The 21,819-nt window shown below is 39.6% G+C and overlaps 2 protein-coding genes across 2 annotated transcripts in view; both read right to left on the bottom strand.

Annotated features, from left to right (window-relative positions):
* Nucleotides 1-4,520: 4,520 nt before the first annotated feature.
* LOC117487159 (canalicular multispecific organic anion transporter 1-like) lies at nucleotides 4,521-10,553 on the bottom strand. Its single transcript, XM_034135814.1, has 5 exons — nucleotides 10,482-10,553; nucleotides 10,383-10,391; nucleotides 9,421-9,458; nucleotides 8,942-9,136; nucleotides 4,521-4,778 (listed from the first exon to the last, which is right to left on the bottom strand). Exons 1-5 carry the CDS (start codon nucleotides 10,551-10,553, stop codon nucleotides 4,649-4,651), a joined length of 444 nt encoding a protein of 147 aa, XP_033991705.1. The 3' UTR covers nucleotides 4,521-4,648.
* Nucleotides 10,554-20,573: 10,020 nt separating this feature from the next.
* The window catches only part of LOC117487158, a 49,268-nt gene continuing 48,022 nt past the window's right edge, over nucleotides 20,574-21,819 (bottom strand). The window contains exon 5 of the mRNA XM_034135813.1: nucleotides 20,574-20,650. Coding sequence (XP_033991704.1) covers nucleotides 20,574-20,650 — 77 coding nt within the window. The remainder of the gene's footprint in view (nucleotides 20,651-21,819) is intronic.

The raw sequence follows: 21,819 nt of genomic DNA, 5'->3' as shown, positions 1-21,819 counted from the left end.
AAACATCATTTTAGGTCTGTCTGTGCATGGATAATACATTAAAGCAGCGGTTTTCAAAGTGTGAGGCGCGTCTCCCTTGGGGGGCGCCAGAGAGCTTCAGGGGAGGCGCAGCGTTTGATTGATTGATTGAAAAGTTTATTAACAGCTTGTATATTGGGTACAGTACAGTACAGCTCAAAACATACAATTGTTAAGGGGATGCAGACCAGAGAAAGACTTTCGTCTTGTTTACATCAGGGTCCCCCATTTCCAATTCATCATATCATTTAAGACATATAAGACATATTTGACATACAGATGGCTTATTTACAATTTACATACAGGTGGTTTTTTACATACAGATGGCTTATTTACAATTTTCATTTTAGATTTCGTTCTAATACATCCTAACCGGACATTTAAGACATACCAAGTCTACAGATATACAGTTAGTAACAGAGTCTAAAATGCGAGTATATACATAGATGGGGGGGGGAAGCTGTCCATTGTACGACAGGTTGAGATTTGTACCATTACCGGGGCCAGTTTTGCAATGCTTTCCCCCGAAGGTGCTCTTTAAGAGAGGTTTTGAAGGTAAGTATAGTTTTACTTTCCTTTACAGTTGTGGGAAGAGCGTTCCACCTTGATGTGGCATAATTGCGAAACGTGTATTCCCCTTTTTTTGTGCCAAATCTGGGTTTTACATGATTTGTGGAGCTCCCTCTGGTGTTATGATCATGGTATTCCTTGACCTTTGGGAAGAATTTTGACATGTACATGGGTACCATAGAGGTGTAGTGGATCTTGTAGACCAGGCCCATTGCAAGTAGCTGTACTCTGTCGTCTACTCTAAGCCATCCTAGGTTGTCAAAGTGGGCAGAGGTGAGGTGGGTTCTAGATGAAAGGTCAAGCAGTAGTCTGACCAGTTTATTTTGCGATGTTTGAAGTTTTATTTTTAGCGCCTTGGAGGTGCTATGGTACCATGACGTGCAAGCATAGTCATAGTACCCTTGAATGAGTGCTCCTGCCAGAGTTTTCAGGGTGTTTTTGTTTACCAGAGAGGAGATCCGGTATAGGAATCTAGTTCTTTGATTGACTTTTTTTATTACATTGGATGCCATTTTGTCACAGGAGAGGTTTGCCTCAAGAATAGATCCTAGGTATGTAATTTCCTTCTTACTTGTGACAATAATGTCACCCACTGCAACTGAGAAGTCGTCGGATTTGCTGAGATTATGTTTCGAACCGAAGAGAATGGACTCTGTTTTACCCAGGTGTAATGATAATTTATTATCGGCGAGCCAGGTGCAGATTCTGCCGAGCTCGGAGCTGAGGGTTTTTTCAACCTGCAATCTGCTCCTGTCAGAGACCAGCAGGGCTGAGTCGTCCGCGAACAGGAACAAGTTGCAGTCACATGCTGATGACATGTCATTTGCATAAATTAGGAACAGTAACGGACCTAATATGCTTCCTTGTGGAACACCACAGCTCACTGGGAGGGGGGGGGACAGAGTACCGTTTACCTCCACCATCTGTTCTCTCCCCTCCAGGTAGGATTGCATCCAGCGTGAGAAAAGAATAACGAGAAACAGTGAAATCTAGCTGGTTAATTTCAGCTAACTTGCAGTGTGCGGAAAAAGCACACGTCCGATCGTCCGGGACGTGTTATTTATAATATCGGACAAATACATCTTTCCATTGACGTGTCCGACGGACAAGTCGCGTTTTTCGCCCATAAATGTTAGTTTCGGTTCTGCTTGTCGATTCCTAAGGAAATGCATCTCGCCGCTTTCTGTACTGTTAGACGGGGCGGGCGGGACGTGTAGCCCAGTGGCAGGGACGGGAAGCAAAACTCGGTTCCGAGTAAGAACAAATAACAATTGTCCGGTACCGGGAATAATAAGTGTTGTGAGGACAGGAGGCGGAGGCCGAGCCCCGCAGCTCTCTCTCCCTATGCTCCGTATCAGCTGATCGCTGCATTATGTTCTTTCTTTAACACGTAATGAAGGTTATTAAGCGTTTTAGCTCCTGTGTTGTTAATATTGACCGCTTTTTCCTTTATGAAGTAAAGCAGCATCCCTGTCTGTGTCCTCGCGCTGTCCCCGGACCCCCAGACTCGGAGGAGCACAGGGATGTCACTGTCAGTATTGTTTATGAAGCAGGGTAGAAAGTAAATTATTGAAATGAAAATACTATTTATTTACTTTTACAAACAGTGAGTAGCTGGGCAGCTGCAGCATGTGTGTTGCAGGACATGTGTTGGACAGACAGAGTGTGTGGTTGGCCGATCATGGGTGACAAGGGGAGCACGTCTGTAACCCGACACCGTTGCAATTAATCGACATCTGACCAATCACGGCTTTGATACGGCCACTAGTGCAGGTGAAGAGATGTTGGCGAAAAGACAGTTTCAGTCCGGCGCAAGCATGAGGGAAAACATGAAGAAACTAGAGCATCACTCGAAGGTGGGTTATTGTATGAGTCAAATGTACAACTTGCGAATGTTGTATAAGTCAAATGTCAAACTTTTGCCAATTGCCATATTAAAACATCAGCTGCAATTCACGACATGAAGAAGGCAGTCTCTGCATAGCATATAGGCTAATGGAGATGCAGTTATTTCCAGCATTCTTTATTTACCATTCATTCAAGTATGTTATGCCTTGTATCTGCTAATGTACAGGAGGAAGAGTGATAAACTGTCTGTCTAGTTGGCTTACATAACAGTTCAAGTTTACAGCCTAAAAAACATGGAGCATTTTTTCCCCTTTTGTCAATTTGCACATTTCATGGTGATGCTCAGCCTCTCCCCTTAACTCCTAACAGTCATCATCATGTCAACCACAACACAGAGAAATACTGATAGAAACGTGTGTGTAGTTGTTGATGCATTGCTGACAGAGGGAACTACAGTTGAATACAGATTTAAGAAATATCAGTTTTTGAGCATGTAATAAGCATGTTTTGTCTTGACTATATTAAAACGATATTATAATAATATAGTATTTATATTATTGAATTGATTATGATTATTAGTAGAAGTAGTTTATTTGCATTCATTATATTGTAATCTTTTTGAGGCTAGTATTTGGCAGGAAATGCAGACGTATTCACCTGTAAATGCATACTGAACCACATACATGCACATTTACCATTTACCTCACTGTATACAAAATTAACTGTGTTGATAATAATAAACAGGAATTATATTTGCAAAGCAGGCCTACCTTGTTTCCAAACATTTTTTTTCCACCCCTGTCGGTTGGGGGGGGGGGGGGTGCGTGCTCAAAAAAGAGAAAGGTAGACAGCGAAAACAGAGCATTTAATGACATGTTCTCTTACTGGACCTCTTTGAAATGCAATTGAATGCCCCTGCATTATAGCAACAACAATAATAATAACAGCAATAATAATTGGGAGGGGGGGCGCGGCTGTTCTTATGTTCTCTGAGGGGAGGCTCACCTTCCCACACTTTGAAAACCCCTGCATTAAAGAGTAGTGTTGTTAAGCCTGAGTGCTGGATGATTAAGGATATTAACGTTATCTGTGATAATAGAAGAAATATCTTATTATTTAATACCTTATAATCTGAAAATATTTATTTATTTATTTTGTTTAGTGCGAAAGTGTAATCTGATCTGACAAAAATATATTAATCACCACTATTTAACACATGGCTGGTCATTGGAAATATAAAAAACAATCATTAATTGTACATCTTTAAACATCTGGTCATTCAATTCAAAGTTCATCTTTGTACGAGAGCTGGAAGAACATGTCCGTCAGTCTTCCTGACTCGTTCTCCTCCTCCCTTTATGACACCGAGTGTCTGGTGTGTAAAGGCATCCTGATACCGAGTCCTCCAACACATACGACCAAATAGATCGATTGTTCAAGCCCTTATTGCGCTTAATACGACCTATAATCACATTTTAAAGTGTTCGACCTCTAGTGCTCCCGTTGATTGCAAACGTTACATAGGGTCGTTTATTCACAAATAACCCTCTCTGGAAAATCCTAAATTGTAGGATAGTTTGGCCATTAAAATGCTTTTTGATCAGATTTCTAGCGAGAAGTGTATATTGTACTTTTAGAATCCACGTCCAGTGGATATGTAGGATCTATAGTGTGATAGATATTACGAAGATGATTTGAGGTCTCGCCAGGAGAACGTGTATATGGGGCAGCTTCCATGTAAAGTTAGCGTCAATCCTCACGGGGTGAAAACAGTATTTCTGAACTGGACCCGTCCGAGTCCAGTTTTGGATAGTCTGCCGTGGTTCCATTCCATTTCAAAGAGCTGTTGACGCTCGGCGTAACCTTGTCACACTGCCACTCCAACATCCAATCACTGGGCTTGAGGACTAATCACAGGGTTTGTAAAGCAAGGCGGTTGTTGTAGTCCCAAACGATAGCTGGGGATTCTGGGTAGTGTAGTGTCTAAACTCCGAAAAAACTATTTGTTTCTCCGAATCGAAGGTTAAAAACACAAAAGCATTGTACACAATTTAAACCAATCAATATTGTGTAATTAACAAGGATAAACTGATGTTTTCTTTAAATACAAATGTAAAATATTTCTTCATATCAAAGCACAATCCAGCTTTTGAAAAAGAAATCGAACAACATAAGCAATTTATGGAGTTACATTAAAAGTCCAATTTCAAAATCAAAGACTTGTGACGTCTTCTTGCGTTATTCCAGCATCCTTCACCATGGCATAGAAATTGCCCCGTTTTTCAAGCAGGTTGCTCGGAGAATCAAATTCCACAATCTTTCCGGCATCAAGCACCATTACCCTGTGGGAGGGGAACACAGGCAGTATTGGAAAAGAGTTGTGTACATGTCAGGCAGAGGATGATTTGAAATAACTTCCAGCTCAAATGTGAAGGAAATGCAATGAGGATAGGAGAGAGGGTTCGCTTTTTATTTCAGATAATGATTATAGTCAGTAGAATACAGCAAAGTACAGCCAATAAAGTAAATCAGTCTGTTGCATTTTCAGACCAAACCATGCATGATCTGATTTTCATGAATTCTTTATTGCAAAAAATATATTTTCTAAATGTGTTGTAGACTATCGACTCTTGGTTTGCAGATACCCTATTTGTCAGCTCAAATTTTAAATTGCTTACCCCAGCGGTTAACTTGCTAGCTAGTGGATAATGTCTGCTTATAATAATGTTAAACGTTTTTTCATTGCATAAGATATGGTAAATACACACTGCCCAAAAACTCCAAGTACTTCCATGTTATGCACGTTATTTTGTCCAAATTCAAGTCAGTTCGGTAGCACTTTACAATAAGACGACCCTTATAAAAGGGATTACGAATAGTTTATAATTCATTTATTAATTAGGTTGTGAACACTTTATAAATCATTAATAAGCTTTTATAAGACATGAGATAAACAGGGCAACTGTGACCGGTTGCTTGCCAAATAGTGAGCCCACATTTATCTGTACTGCTAAGCCTTATATGGGCTACCGAGCTTACTTCGTCTTCTTCATCAGCCAGCATCCTTGGTGTCTGTTGTTCACCGAGTTGATTCTCGCTAAGTAGCCAATATAAGGCTTAGTCATCTTGCTAAATAGTGAGCCTGTGTTGATGTATGCAAACTATGTTAGAACTGGTTTATAAATGGTTCTTAATGATTAACAAAGTGTTTACAACCTAATTCATAACGTAATTATAAACCCTTTATGAATCCTTTATAAGGGTAGTCTTATTGTAAAGTGGTACCGTCAGTTCCAACCTCTTTTGCAGACTGTTCAATAAAGAAGCCTTTTTTCACTGCATTTAATATTGTTACATACAGTAATACGATATCCTGATTTCCACAATCTATCGAATGCAATGAATAATTCCTATTCTTACACAACCTCTCACCCCTAAGCCGAGTCTATGGTGCTGAAGGCTCTCTGGGTGAAGCCACTGGGGACTTTGAAGTCTTGCAGAACTTTCATGTCTGCTTATCTGTTTATACAGATAAGCAAGTTCGAGTCTCACTGCAGTCAGCATGTTGTTGTGTCCCTGAGACACTTCACCCCAAATTGCTCCTGTGGGGATTGTCCACAGTATTGAGTATGTAAGTCGCTTTGGATAAAAGCGACTAACAAATGACATGTAATGTAATGTGCACAGAGGAGACTTGGGTTGCGGTCGAATAGTCCAGGGGTTCCCAACCTTTATTGTGCCAAGGACCGGTAGATACATTAAAAAAAAATCGCGGAACTGATTTTAATATTTACTCACCACCAGCAGGTAGCAACAGAGGCTAATTGTATGTAACAGCCTGAACAAATACTAGAACAATATGCATCCAAAACATATTAACAAAGTTTAAAAAAGAACCGGTGTTGTTTTTTGGTTTTTCGGAAAACCAAAAAACCGACGTTATTCAGTTTTTAAACCAAAACGGGAAAACAGATAAATCAACGTTTTGGTTTTGTTTGTATGATTTACGGATAATCCAGTGAATGCTGGGAAAACGAGGAGAAGGCGCATTATGAAGGAGATGTCCGGTCGCCTGTGTGTGTGTGTGTGTGTGTGTGTGTGTGTGTGTGTGTGTGTGTGTGGCATTTGTTTTCAGAAGATATTATGATAGTGTCGTTCGTTCCGGTGCACTCCCGACAGTTTAGCACTACATCGAGATTAAGATTAAACTAATTTATTTTGCGAACAGCCGCATATATGCCGGTGTCGGACAGACACAAACACACCGAACACACAGAGCTGAGCTGAGCAGAGCACATACACACACATCATGCGCCTTGGTGACTCTCCTTCATAAAACTAATAAAAGGGGGAGTAATCGGGCAGTTCGATGTGTGTAGATGTGTGTGTGGTTAACACGTAGCAGCCTGCAGTCACTCTTAAACTGTTCTGATGAAGTTAAACACAGCGAAGGCGGTGCGTAAAAAGGCACAGCTCTTTACCGAGTATACGTCCCGCTGCCTCCTGATGCTGCAGCCAAATCATGTCATGAAGGAGGTTTTCCTTCTATAAAGCAGCTGCGGGCAGCAGATACCGTGAGAGTCCCGGTCATTAATTCATAGATCAAGGCAGACTGGTTTACTCTCCTGTTTTGCCAATCCGGTGCTTAAACAAATAGCTCTACACCCCTGGCCGACATGTCCTTAAAATGAAGTCCGAGTTTGAAATATATCTCAAATAATGTATGCACCACCATTTCCCCACATAAACATAACAGTCTGCAATCAAACGGTTGTCTCCTGTGCGCTCCTCTTCCTACTTGGCGCACCGGTAACATGCTCGTGCGCACAAGAGGCTGAGACCTAGGCTGAGCCGCCGAATCCCTCGGAACATCATAAAAGCCATTTTCAACGGTTTTCTGGTGAAAGATTAACTAGCTACTGGATGAAATAATATGACTGGTGGCATAGGTGCGAAAATTAAACACTTTTTGAAACAAATATTATGATAAAATATTTTTATATATTTATAATTCTGCAAATATTACGATAAACTCACAGCTATTTCGCGGCCCGGCAGTAACACCTCCGCGGCCCGGTACCGGTCCGCGGACCGGGGGTTGGGAACCCCTGGAATAGTCCATTTAGCTTAGGAACCTTCCTAACGGAGTGAAATGACCCGGAGGTCCCTCAGTGGCAGCCATGATAAGAGCTGTTCGAATTCTCTAGATGAAAGGAAAGGAGGTTTCAAACTTCCTTTATAACCTCCTTTAGCTTAGGAACCACTGGACCTCCCTAACCGAAAGGAGAGGAGAAAATGCTGCCCCACAATGCCTTGCGGCCGCGGCATTTGTCGTCACACAACAGTCGGCCGTTCACGGAAACAACCGATTATGAGCGAGAAATGATATCATGAAAGTTACGGTGCTTATTAAGCATTTTAAAACGTATGTGGTAAGTTGCCAAAGTGCTTTGTTTTGAACGTTCATCAGTATTATAATCAAAAAGAGAAATATGAACGTTAGTTTTTACTGAAATGATCAAATAAAGTCAACATTTCACAGTCTTTACTGAGCTGTGTGGGGTTTGTTCAACTTTTAAAAGATGTTTGAATGGTGATATACACAGTGATAGATGTTAAGGACTAACGTTTATAATAAATACATTTGTATTGATTTTAAGATCTTTTCATACAATCATACGTATTGGGATCATTTGTATTAATGTGGACCGGAGGGAGAGGGGGACGAGCATAAGTTTCACTTTCCTTTTTTATTTCAATTCCAACTTTGGTCATGAAGAATATGTTTCTCTGTTGTCCCCGTTCATAAAGCATAACAGCATCAGAGCACGGTGCAGAGTCTCTAGATGAGTTTACAGTAGTCCCTCGTTCTTATTAAACATCCATGTTGTAGTCCGCTGGATAGAAAACTGTAGTTTCCATAGTTTCCCCACAGCAGCAGGCGCACATTTATGACCTCCGCTGGCGCATCATAAACACGTCGGATAGTGGAAGTGCAGTCGATTCTCTAAAGTACCGCAGTCTCTTCTCCTAAGTCCTTTTGAATTCTCCTATCCACTATCCCTTAACCCCGTGACCTTTCACTCAGAGGAGAGGGATAGACGATAGGGTTAGAATTTAGGAGCTGATTTTTGGGCTATTCGACCACAACCCCTGGATCTCACAGCTGTGGCCATCAGGCTTTTTTAACAATAGAGAATGCATCCTCAACTGCTGGAACACCTGGCCAATGAAATACTGAATATGACTAGGCCATTGTTTGGGACTAAAATACAAATTGAAAAATAAATCGAGACAAAACATCCAAATCATATAACCAACTAAGAGAAAGTGTTTGGATTGCTTTATCAAACACACTAATGAATGCTATATGTTTTTATTGTAATTTTTGTTGTGTTTTTTTTGCAAGAGCACTTAAGATAATGTGGAGGAAAAGAGAGAGTTTCCATTAACCGGAGCGATATGAGTGCAGACACACATCATCCGGACCCTAGGAGGCACTCACCTGGAGCTGTCCATGATGCTCTGCAGGTGGTGGGCGATGGTGAGGACAGTGCAGTGTGAAAACTCCTGACGGCTGGTAGTCTGAATCAGGTCGTCTGTCTCCAGGTCAACAGCTGCCGTGGCTCTGTCCAGGATCAAGATACGGGACTTCCTTAGCAGGGCCCGAGCCAGGCAAAGCAGCTGCCTCTGGCCCACACTGACAAGAGAGGGACATGATCAAATGTTTTCAACCAGAAAGGAAAATACACCACAAAAAGACACTTGTTTTTATATGAAATTATAAGTGATTCCTTTAGGGGCGATGGGTAATTACAGAAGCGATGAATATTTAATACAGTAGATCATTTGAAAGAATAAAAGTGTATTAAATATATTGTCTGCATCTTATTAAGCATGAATTGTTGTTTGCCAGCTACAAATGTACATTTTACAGCCAATCAACTCCACGTCAAGCTGTAAATCATTTATGTGTGTGTTGACCTTGGTCCGGAGTTTGAGAAGCCCTGCACTATACCAATCTGAATGCAGAGAGACAGCACATAGGGTCAAACATAAAGACCGACACATCTTTTCTTCTAGGTTCTATACATTGGAATCATGGAACACCTATTTGTGAGATGAACGGAGCATTTTTTAAATTATATTTATAAAAAGGAATAATGGTAATAAGGATAACGTTGTGCTTTTATAATCTCACTGCAGCCTATGCTGATTATTTGAAAGAACAAGCGTCAAATCCCTGAAAGTGTCTTTGGAAAAGAGGTGGAAAATGAGTTATTAGAAAAATAAGCAGCATTTCTGTGGGTGTAACTATAGCTCTCTATTTTAAAACATGTACATCAGTCCAAGACATGCCAGTGAATCGAAGGAGTGCGAGATACACGGTGAAGTGTCTTTGGAAGATGAACATGATCCATTAGGTAATAACCTCGGCTTTGTTGCAGGCACTTCAATAATATGGCTCTGTATTAAAAGTTTCTCAAGTTTTATCTGTGTATGCTTTGATACTGCCTACAATAAAACCTCAAAGGATGAGATCAAGGTTCATTTGAAGAAAAATAAATAAATTGTTTGAAAATAATGCAAAGAAATGCAGCTGAGACCAGACCAAAAACAATTATCAAGATTGCTTGCCAAGATGAAGGGCACACATGAGAGGGTTGTAAAACAGATGGTGTCCTATGTTTCCAAAGAGGCTACAATAATATTATATTTATATTGTTTAAATACAGATTTGATATATTCTTCTTATATTTAGCCCTGAAAAAAGAGTTCACACACTATAATAGTGTAATGCATTTTACCCACTGTAATGCCCAAATGATAGAGAACTAAAACAGAAAAGATATGACTGCCGCTGAGGCACCTGCTAGCGAACCTTGGGCTGGTTAGGCTTTATTTCCATGATCGGGTCCCTTCTCTGGAGGCCGAGTGTCAGTTACCCATTTAGCCTGTAGAAAAAGAAACAGACGTTATAAGATTAACACGCCATGAAGACACTTTTGTTTGTGAACGCAGATTTAGCTCTTGATACCCCGTACCTCGTTCTCCAGCTCGGTGTATTCACTCACTCTCTCCACGGCCACAATATTGGTTTCCAGCTCTGATGTCATCCTTACGAGCCAGTTAAGGGTCTGGGTCACCTGACACCGTCTCACTAAAGTGTGAGTATATAGGAGAGCGAGACACTAGGCTCGTCTCAATACCCCTCCTCGACTCCTCTCTTCCCCTCCTCCGGGACTTGACCCGGAAATCGATCAAGACACGCCATTTTGAAGGACGTCCCAATAGCTGAAATGCACACGGAGGAGTCGAGGAGGGGTGAGGGAGGAGGGGTGCGGGAGGAGACGAAAGGGAGGATACACGAGAGCAGACTACGCGGAAGTGTTTTCACTACTCGCGTATAAAAGCCCCGCCCCCACCTTCACAGCTGGTCGATTTCAAGAGAGGAAAACGGAGAACTGGAAGAATGAGTGGAAAAGCGTCACATAAATGTCTAAGTGCTCACAGCTCCATGGGAATTATTATGTGCAATTCATTTCTTAAGGTTATACTAACAATTGAAGTCATGTTTAATGATCTTGAACGTCACTAAAACATAGCTATTAAGAAAGCTATTTCATAAATGGCTAGACCTTGATAAATAACAATTATTTGTTTTGTTTTGTGTTAAAATATTGAGTAGTTAAATTATTTAAAATGCACAGTCCTGAATGTGGGTTTGTGGTGAATGTGGGGATCTACAGGACACACATTTTCAGAGTAAAGGCTTTCACATTAATAAATAAATATATATTTAACAACAAATGGGCCGGTTCTAAAGGGTTATTCAGTTAAGCCCGATGAGAGGGGATACAGCTGTGCACATGTCATCATTAACAGACGTCGTTTAAGAGTGACGTTTGAGTGAACGAGGACATCCCAATTAATACCTGAGGACTCCTCTGTCCTCGCGTCACCTCCTCGTGTCTCTCGCTCGCATCTTACGGAGGCGGAGCTAAGACGCAAGGAAGGGACGCGAGTGAGGGAAAGGAGGAGTCGAGGAGGGGTATTGAGACGAGGCTACCGAGTCCAGTCGACGTAGCTGCCTTGAAGACGCTACATAGAAACGCTAGGTGAAAAGAGGAAGGAGAAACAGACGAACAGACGTGTAGCTGGATTCTTTTTACAATTGGAAAAAGACATTTTCACTTTTATGTTCACTGTTCAGGTTCAGCTTACCTCTACAAAGTAGTAGACCAAGGCCAGAGGAATGATGATGATGGTGAAGAAAGGAGTGGCCAGACAGATGACAAACAGTGTCCCCAACACACCCAGCACACACATTAACCAGGAGCAGAAGAACTGTGGAAATATCCTTTGGAACAAGCAAAGGGAAAGGTTAGTCTTTATTAAAAGTAACATATTAAAGTGTTTAAGTGACCCAAAACAGATGAAAAGCAATCTAATCTCATCTGGTTCCTCAATTTATAATGACCTGAATGGAAGAGTGACATTTTGTGTAGCAAAACTGCTTTAGGATGACTTTATGCAGACTTATTCATGTTAGTATCTTAAATTACAATGTTTAGAAAATGTAGGTAGAAAAACCTCAGCGAATTAAACAAAATAGAAAGAACGAGAATGAAAAAAGGCAAATGATAAATCCTACCTTTGCAAAGCGGTTGACGACTTCTTCCAATGGGTGTGGTGTCATAGAATACCATGGGAACTCGCAGTATGTTGTTAAGCAGCCTCGAATGCAGGATACGTGATGCAGAGATCGAAGCTTTGGCCAGGAGCAGCGTACTGAAGAACACAAAGAAGCCTGCAACAGAAGAAGAGATCCTCAAACACATGAAAACCAACTCCAGATCCACAGTTGCCAAAATGAAGCATCACATTAGTTCAGATGTAGTTCTGAAGTGTTAACATCATCTTATCCAACGTTTAATTCTTGCCTCTGCATCTGATTGGTAATCAAAGTTTCATCACCAAAATCCAAGAGCAGCGGCAAATGGATACATGTTGTAGTAGTCCACTGCGCCTGTTTCCATAGTTTCCTTCTCAATTAGTCTCTGGCCTTTGTTTGATTTGTCGGCTACTTCTGGTTCTCTTACAGAGCTTTGTCTTCTTAGTCTGACACTAGAAACAATATGGAAAAAGACCACATTATATTCCAGGATGAAAATATAGTTGGTAGAAAGAGAAACTGTGTCCTCCAAAGGAGAGTCAGGTTGAAGATCTTCAGTTTCAGGTATGAGCTCCACGTGTACAGTCTCCTGGAAACCAACTAAATACATATGTTCACAATGGCATAAGTGCTGTCATTAGTGAGGCTTAAATAGAACATGCTGATATTTTACCAACTGTGATACTCGTGCTAAACACAGAAGAGGTTATTATGTTGATAACAGCAATTATATGCACCCACGCTACTGATCAACAATGATGCACAACACACCAGGGGGCTGGATGTTTTTACATGGACAATTCATTCGAACCAACAATAATAATAAAATAATAGTATATCAACACACACACACACACACACACACACACACACACACACACACACACACACACACACACACCACACACACACACACACACACACACACACACACACACACACACACACACACACACACACACACACACACACACACACACACACACACACACACACACACACACACACACACACACACACACACACACACACACACACACACACACACACACACACACACACACACACACACACACACACACACACACACACACACACACACACACACACACACACACACACACACACCTCAAGTGGTCAGGCCTCGGGACCCACTTTTTTTCTTTGTGAATAAATCGCAACCTGAAATTTTGAAGCACTCAAATCTATTCAACAAAAGATTGTGCAGTAATATATACGCTTTTCAGCATACATTGTTAAAGTGAAGTACAGTGCATCCCTCATATCCCTTCACAGAACTAAAGTATGCTTTTAAAAAAGGTTTAATGAGATGATGGAATCAAAGCTGAACTGTATAACATAAAAAGGCACATATGCTGAAAACCCAAGCCCAGCAGGGGGTCTGGGGGGATTCTCCCCCAGGAGATTTTTAGAAATACTAACATATAAACTACGCATTCTGGTACACTCTGAGAAGAAAATAAATAAATCTATTACTACCCGACATATTAATAATATTTTATGCTATTGTTTGTTTTTCACTTAGTTCTGACAGCTTGCTGCTCCTCACAGAGAGAAGAGCAAAGAGGAGAGAGTCTGTGTGAATTACTTTGTGGGTAAGGGTAGATAGCCCCCATTGTTCTGTGACCTGTCAGTCATCAAACCGGGGAGCATATTTCATTATGTGTTCATTTGTATCTGAAGTTGTACCCATGGATGTATAAAGAATACTTCTACCGCAAAGTTATTCTCCGTGGGGGCTTCCGGCAACCATCTTGATTCTGATTGGCCAGAAGACTCGAAAAACAACGCCGACTGCATGCACAGCGTTAGAAAATCGGGCCTTCAAAATAAAAGTTTGACTTTTTCCCCCCAATTCAATTATGTTTTCTTCCCGCACACATCTGCGACCCACCAGTTGAGAACCACTGCACAGTGCAGGGTCACACCTCCCTGATTAGAAATCAGTTATTCATAATTGAGTAAACCCTAAGTCCCTAAGTTTATGGCTGAATGGGCATCAGCATGTGTTGACTTCTCTGCACTTCCGTAAAAGAGAGCAGTTATGAGATGGGTGCTAATGGATTTACAGCAACGTCGAGTGAAATGGGCTGAACAACACTTTAAGAGCAAAAGGTACTAACACAGATTAGAAAAGTGTAGTGTGTCAAAGCTTTTTGAATGCTTTTAAATCATTCATAAGCATTTCAATCACTTGAAATACATGTTTTCTGGATGGAATGGATTCATTAGTGAAAATAAGTATACATTTATAAATTGTGAGATTACGTGAAAAGTTTATATAAATCATATTATTTCATTTGTTAAATGGATTTAACAATTACTCGTGAGGGAAATTAAATATTTACACAAGATAGCTATTGTTTTGTTTAACATTTTAATCTATAAAGCGTGAAGAAGAAAACACAAAATGGCTTGATTTGTAACTTATGCATTTGTCCAATGAATACCTCTAAAAAGGAATATCTTGCCAAATAACTGGCTGGCTGGGGTGTAGCGCTGGAGGAGTTCGGCTATAGGCCGGAGCCAGCCCATTTAGTGCTTTAAAAACAACATTAACATGTTTTCAGTTAGAGAGGACGCATAGGTTTGAATACTAATGGAGCAGGAGACGTGGTTTCAATTGATCAAAAATATACTATTTTATTAAGCACAAGTGAATAGTTAAAATGCAGTTTAAAACAGTCGCACAGGGCTGTAGCACAAAGGGGAAAATGAATTGGGGGCTGAGGCTTACCAGTGGGGGGATAGGGTCGACGAGTGAGTGGAAGGATCCCCAAACAATCTGAAAAGTGTCCTTAAAACGAGCCTCCTCGCAATAGTATGCACATTATTTATTCAGCCGTTTGCTGTTTAATCTGATGGGAAATATATCATTCCAAAGAGAGAAAGTAAATAGTATCTTTCGTTTTTCCGCTTAGAAAACTAGGCGAACGCTCAATACAGGCGATGACGTAACCTTTGCGCGTCCCCGCGAACAGGGCTTCAATCTACGGCAAGGCTTCAATCTACGGCATAACACTTTTTTTTTTTTTTTTTTTTTTTTTTTTTTTTTTTTTTTTTTTTTTTTTTTTTTTTTTTTTTTTTTTGAACATTTTTTTAAACATACAAAAGCTCGGTGAGGATATCATCAACTTATCAACATAAGTTCAAGACATTCATTCACAATAAGACAAAAAAACATAACTAATACATCCAGTAAGAGCCAGGGGGGAAAGAAAAAAGCATAAAGGCCACAAAAACATTTAAGAGGCATTAAGCTTACTTAAAATAATAACCATTTGGAAATGTCATTGCAAATCTTTATAGACAGGTTACAAGATTGTATTTTTCTAAGGGACAGAAAAAAGGACTTGAACTCATTTATGAAACAGGGAAAGGGAGGGCTTGCCTCCTCTCCATTTACTACAATGTAAATGGTATTTACCCAAAATAATAATTATATTTACCAAATCAGAAATGGGAGAGTCCAAATTATCAATATAATATAAATGTGATATATTTTGAAGGCCGGAATATTTGTTAATTTAAGTAACAACCAATCTCTCACATTCGACCAAAAACAATTCAGAAAAGGGGCAAGAGAAAATAAATGTTCCAACGATTCATCAGATAAATTACAAAAGGAACATGGTTCCACTTCAAATTTAAATCTTGAATTTAAAAAAAGTAGAAAACCGGGTAGATTTTATGAACAATTTTAAAATGAGTTTCTTTTGCTTTAGGGGAAATAGGCCATTTTATAAAATCAGATAGAGCTTTTTCCATTACAGATAAAGTGTCTAAATCGGTCACTTGAGGAAATAAGCCTCTGTTAAAATTGTGAAAAATGTGGGATTTCAGGAAGCATTATAGATTTGTTATTCTTAAGAGTATCGCCAATAATTTCCAAATTAGGTAAAACTGATACAACATTTGAGTACAGTAAAGTATTATGAATCATTCCAATAAGTGGTACAGGAATTGCTTTACAGATTTTGTTATAATCTTTAGCAGTACACGTTATATTGTATTTCGTTGAAAAGGCCAAAAAATCTAGCAGTTTACCATTGCAATCTAGTAAATCTCTAACAAACAAAATACCCCTCTCATGCCAATCACTCCTAAACAAGGATTTTCTGTTTATGATAATCACTCTATTGTTCCATAACGTAGATCCATGAGGAGAAAAATTGTGGGTAAATATCATCTTCCAATAATGAAGTATCTGCTTATGAAAATTTGACAATTTGGTCGGAATCTTATTAACCTCAAAATCACATTTTAAAAGAAAATCAAACCCTCCTAGACGTTTAAATATGGCCTTTGGAATATGGAACCACATGGATTCTGGCTGGGACAAAAAGGCTTTCAACCATTTTATTTTAATTGTTCCAATCATCGATTCAAAGTCTAAAGCTTTAATTCCGCCTTTATCATATTCTTTAACAAGCTGTGACTTTTTAATGTAGTGAGTTTTATTTCTCCACAAGAATTGGAAAATAATTGAGTTGGCTTTTTTTATATTAGCCGAAGAGACAAAACATGAGTGGCATGGATAAATAAGTTTAGATATACCTTCTGCTTTAGTAAGAAGAACTCTGCCAAAAATAGTAAGATCTCTAGTTAACCAACGACTGAGAGATTTCTTCATATCTGTGATACGGTTACAAATATTAAGATCTTCTCTCCTGATATAATTTTTAGATAATGTTATTCCCAAATATTTCACCTCAGGTACCACTCTAATAGAGTCAATAGTGGAATCATCACATGAATGGATAGGGAGTAATTCACATTTTGAAAGATTAAGAGATAACCCTGATGCTTTTGAAAAAAATTGAAATTGTGTTAAGAGTTTCCTTTACCATGGATTTATTCTTTAGGAAAATGGATGTGTCATCCGCAAATTGACTAATTTTTGAACTCTTTGTCAAAGAGGGTAATGCCTAATATTTTGTGATTCTTTATAATAAGCGTTGTTAATACTTGGGTGGTCAGAATAAATAATTTGGGGGAAATAGGACAACCCTGTCGAATACCACGTAAAACCTTAAACCTAGGGCTCATTCCAGGGTTCAAAGATACAGAACTATAAATGTCCGAGTAGAGCATCCTAATTATGTTGCAGAAATGTTCACCAAAACCCAGAAATGTCAGAGTTTCCATTAAAAAGGAATGTTCAACAGTATCAAAAGCCTTGTAAAAATCCAGAAATAGTACGAGACCTTCAGTATCAATAAACTCCTGGTAATCAAGCATATCCAATATCAGTCTGGTATGGTTATGAATACTTCTGCCCTTTATAAAGGCTGATTGACATTCATCTATTAGTTGATTCAGACCCGAGTTTAACCTGTTAGCATAAACATGTGCTAAAAGTTTGTAATCATTACATAACAGGGTAATAGGTCTCCAATTATCCAACAAAAGATTATTTTTATTTGGTTTTGGAATTAAGGTAATAAGGCCATGTTTCATGGTTGGCGAAAGGTTTCCTGCTGAAATGCAATCTGTGAACGCCTTATAAAGCATTTCTCGCACATCTGACCAAAAACATTTATAAAACTCTATGGTTAAACCATCCAGCCCTGGTGATTTGCCACCAGACATTTGCAGTAATGCACTATCTAATTCTTCAATTTTTAGTCCATCGTCCATATACTGTTTAAAAGAATAATCTATTGTCTTTTTGAATTCTGTAATTTTACTAAAAAAGTTATCACAATTTTCTTTAGAAAACTTTGAGTTATATAAATTGCTATAAAAAAGTCTAATTTCTTCATTTATCTGGTCTTGATTTTCAATAGTGACATCATTAATAATCAGTTTTTGGATTTTCTTTTTCACTTGTCTTTGCTTTTCAAGATTGAAGAAATAAGAAGTGTTTTTCTCTCCTTGCTCAATCCATCGGGCTCTCGAACGAATAAAAGCTCCCTTTGCTTTTTCCAAATACATGTTGTCTAATTGAGTTTGTAAATTGTTCAGTTGAATTTGCTCATCCAATGATAACTCAGCTTTAAGGCATAAATTATTAATTGCACTTGTCATCTCTTGTTGTTTTTGTTTCTTTAATCTAGAAGAGTATTTACAGGATTTTATCGCAATCTGTCTCACACTAAATTTAAACCATTCCCATTTACTGAGAGATGACATATCCAAAGCCAGAGTTTCTTTTATCAGTTGTTTGATCTCTCTACAAAAATCTGCATTCTCCAAAAGACTATTATTGAATTTCCATATAGGGTTAAGATTGGGACTGAAGTTGCATAGTAAAAAGGACAAAGAGATGACACAGTGATCCGTCAGAGGTGATGCTGAAATGTCACACTTTGAGACATTATTAGTTAAACTAGTAGAGATTAACCAATAATCGAGCCTAGAGCACTGACCATTGTTAGAAGAGTTAAACCAGGTATATTGTGATTTTGAGGGATTATTTATTCTCCAAACATCAGTTAAATTAAGTTTAGAGGCCAAGTGAATAATAGAATCATTAAAATTATGACATTGTCCCCTTAAAGGAAGACGATCTAACCACTCATCAGGAACTACATTAAAATCCCCTCCGATTATAATCTTATCAGTCATATAAAGTGCTTTCCATTCCTCTAATTTTTGGCACAAGATTGAAAGAAAATTATTGTTTTGAATCTTTCTGTTATACCCATAAACACACACCAGTATGTAATTAGACCCATTAACATCAGTCACAACCATTAGCCAATGACCGTTTGTATCACTCCTGTGGTCAATTATATTTCCAGGTAACCTGTTAAATAAAATCATCACTCCAGCCGAATGTGTTGTTCCATGGCTGAAAAAAATGTTGTCTCCCCATTGTACTTTCCAGAACTTAGTGTCTGCCTCTGCAGAATGAGTTTCTTGCAGAAAAACACAATTTGCTTTTTGTTCCTTACAAAAAAGAAAAATTGCCTTACGTTTCACATTGTTTTTTAGCCCCCTAGCATTTAAGGATATGAAAGATAACATTGAAAGAGCAAAGATAGAATCTTTAAGAAAATGCGCAAAGGAATGTTATATCGATGCGCAGGAGTGAGTAACGTAGCCCTTAACAAACATATTTAGTGCAATAGCTCACAACATTTTGAATATAACCTGAGACAAGTCCAATCAAACACTCAAACTGAGAACTTCAGCATACCTACTGAGGACAGAAAACCTGCTCCCTGTCCTTCCAGTTAATTACTGCGGTGTTTTTCACTTTATTCCGGGTCCACTCTTTTGTTGTCAATCAGCGCGAAGCCTTCCTTCAAAAAGGCTCTCTTCCCCTTTCTCCTGGCTTCTTGAACCAGTGGCCACAGCTTGGAGCGAGCCTCCCGGTCCTCCTTGGAGAAATCCTCTTTGAAACGAATGTGCATCTCGCTGCAGACTCTCGCATCTTTGGACTTTTTCCAGATCTCGTCACGAACAGTCCTCATCCCGAACTGAATGATGATTGACCGCGGTGTGTTGTTGGAAGTAGCTGCATTACCCTTCATACCCAGCCGATGGACAGTGTCCACTGAGTCACGCAGCTTCTCCACAGACAGCGGAACAACTCTTGTGAGTATCCCGATCACAGCTTCTCTTGTGTTTTCTCCTTCTTTTTCAGGCAGACCATTCATCCTCAGATTCCACCTCCGTTTGTAGCGGGCTTGCTCCTCGCCAGACTTACGTAGTAAAGTGTTATCTTTTAGAAGATCATCAAACTTTTTCTGAAGAGCAGAAATGTCTTTCTTATTTTCTTTAGCTGCTTCAGTGTTTGCTTCAATGCGTTTTTCAAACTTTCTTAACAGCTCTGTCTGTTCATCCATTTTTCCGGATAAGACTTGAATTGCCTGGAGAATGGTGCTGTTGCTATCCTCTGCCATTTGTGTTTCGCCGTGAACCTTCGATTTCTTTGGATTCGGTCCTTTAGTTGGTGTGTGGTCCCGATTTATTTTGTGTCCCTTAGAGTTGTCCGCTTCCATGTCCTCAATATCCGAGTCGTCACACGCCTCACGGAGAACTTTTAAGTTGTAATCGTGGTCGGTCATGCTAGCAGGCACTTTATGTCAAAAGTGTTGGTAACTGGAGAATTAAAGTAAAATGTGACTTTTTAAGCTTCTATAATAACTTAAAGTGTATCATGAATAAGCTATTGCCTGTCAGTTTTACAGTCAAGGACTAAAATCTAAACTTTTTCTACGAGCCTGCAACGTTGTTACTTCTCACTCCGCCATCTTCCCGCGGATCGTCCACGGCATAACACCTGTTGCCCAAACATTTAGGCAGGATCAGCAGCAGTTGTGACGTTACTGCCGATAAACACACTCTTTCCGGTAAAGCAAAACAGCAGATGTCCCTTAAACATTGGATTGGTCCTAGGTTTATGAATAAATACAAATACAGCGTTAATATCAAATACAAGTAATGAGGTGGATTGACTAAATAGATCGCCGTACAGCGCACATACCGATCAGGCTTTCCTATCGATGACGCCGAGAGGGGAGAGCTTCACGCTCTTTATGGCTGTGTTGACAGGCTGCACCTCCACTAGGCGAGGCAAAAGCAGGGCGAAGTATCAATACGCTGGCGAATTGCAGAACCTTTCCTGAAGCGAGCTTGCTACTGCAACATAGCCTACCTGCCCCGGTAGCGGAAGCAAACACGGCAAACACGCAAGTGGGGCGGGTCTGTGTACCAACAAACAAGAGACAGCCAGCTAGAAACCTCTGCCCTTTTATAGGGTGCCCCCTGGTGGTGATATGCTCACAACAAGGACAATATGCTTTAAAGGGGATTAGGACCCTCATCCTGCTACAGTATTTAAGTCATTGTTATCGTCAATACATTTAAGTTATTGTTTATATGTGTGAACATTTGACAAGTTATTCAAGTCAACTGGAGGCCACAATGAAATCATTTCCCTTTAACCCACACTGTCTGCCGTCAGCAGCATTAACCCAGGCTGTTAAACTCACCCATTCATTCAGTTAATGTTGCTTTGCTCCAGAACCCAGACACTCCTACATTCAGATGTGTCTAAAGTTCAACATTTCAGGCAAAAGACTGTATGTAAGAGAGAAAAAAAGTCTTACACAAGTATTTCTGTTCTGTTTTCCTTGTGTAAGGGGGATGGACCACCCAAAAAGGAAGTGAGTTTAGGAAAGGGGAGGGAGGGAGCTCATTAGACTCCTTTTGCTGTTGTGTTTCCACTTTATTCTCTGCATGCCTTCACTTTCTCTGGAAGGAGAGTTTTTCAGGTCACATCATATTAGTTAAAGGCCATCATGATTTTTAAAAAGCCAGCAAAACTTTTGTGCTTCTGTGCGAAAGATCTTGGTTTTCTTTTTGCGCTTTAAATGTTGGGCTGTTTTTTTTAAAGAAAATTCCAGAGGTAAATTGCTACCAGACACCAGTTCAACAAAAAACACAGAAAACCAAGAGTATTGCTGATGGCGTGCATGTGTGAGTCATGGCCTATGAGTGGAATAAGAAGGATGATCACATGAATCCAATTGAACAGTATTGTGTTGTTGAAGCCATAAACCACATGTGCCTGTCATCCAGCCTCTAAACACTCTAAGCTTTAGAATGTACATTTCTAACGAACAAACATTTTGATAAACATCCCTACAATACAAAATCGTCACCTTGATACTCAGCACGACACAAGTGCTCTACATTTAAGAGTAAATCATTTAGATTGCTGGAAATGACAT

This window comes from Trematomus bernacchii, unplaced genomic scaffold (assembly GCF_902827165.1).
Source record: "Trematomus bernacchii unplaced genomic scaffold, fTreBer1.1, whole genome shotgun sequence".
In the NCBI taxonomy this organism is placed as follows: domain Eukaryota; kingdom Metazoa; phylum Chordata; class Actinopteri; order Perciformes; family Nototheniidae; genus Trematomus; species Trematomus bernacchii.
The sequence above is the reverse complement of the archived record's forward strand: the minus strand, read 5'-3'. Positions and strand labels throughout refer to the sequence as shown.